This window comes from Lipotes vexillifer, unplaced genomic scaffold, assembly GCF_000442215.2.
Source record: "Lipotes vexillifer unplaced genomic scaffold, Lipotes_vexillifer_v1.1 scaffold862, whole genome shotgun sequence".
Classification (NCBI taxonomy): Eukaryota; Metazoa; Chordata; class Mammalia; order Artiodactyla; family Lipotidae; genus Lipotes; species Lipotes vexillifer.
This window is the reverse complement of record NW_006786873.1, coordinates 456,720-457,168: the sequence shown is the minus strand read 5'-3', so window position 1 is coordinate 457,168 and position 449 is coordinate 456,720. Positions and strand designations below refer to the sequence as shown.

Here is a 449-nt window from a genome sequence, read left to right as displayed (position 1 = left end):
GCAGCAGGAACTGGTCCCGCAGGAACGGTGAGCAGGCGGCCAAGATGACCTTGTGGCCGCGGAACTTGAGGCTGTCGGCCACAATGGTCACGTCGCAGAACCGCTCCTCTGCGCGGAGCTGGTTCATGTTCCGCAGCGTAGCGGCCTCATGGCCGGGCAGCTGGAAGCGCAGGACTTCCACCCCAGAGGCCATTGTGGCGGGGGTGGGCCACCCTGGTTGGGAAGGAAACCGGTCAGAGACAAAGGTCTCCGGCTTTCTTAGGCCAAGGCTCCAGGCCTCGCACCCCCATTCTTGCCTGGCCCTCCCAGCATCAGATTATCCAGTTTTCAAGCCTCTTCCTCAGTTTCCCCAGCCCCCGGGGAGGCGCTGTCCCTCCGAAAGGAGGGAGGCGTGGTTCCCGGGGGCGGGGCAGCGGCGTCCACACCCCCCAGCCCGACAGCCCGCGGAG

At 66.1% G+C, this 449-nt stretch overlaps 1 protein-coding gene across 1 annotated transcript in view; it reads right to left on the bottom strand.

The window, feature by feature from the left end:
* Positions 1–211, bottom strand: part of ZBTB12 (zinc finger and BTB domain containing 12) — a 1,701-nt gene extending 1,490 nt beyond the window's left edge. The window contains 2 exon segments of the mRNA XM_007472317.1: position 1; positions 3–211. The exon segment at position 1 is cut by the window's left edge and continues 1,490 nt beyond it. Coding sequence (XP_007472379.1) covers position 1; positions 3–193 — 192 coding nt within the window. The 5' untranslated portion in view covers positions 194–211.
* Between the last annotated feature and the right edge of the window lie 238 nt (positions 212–449).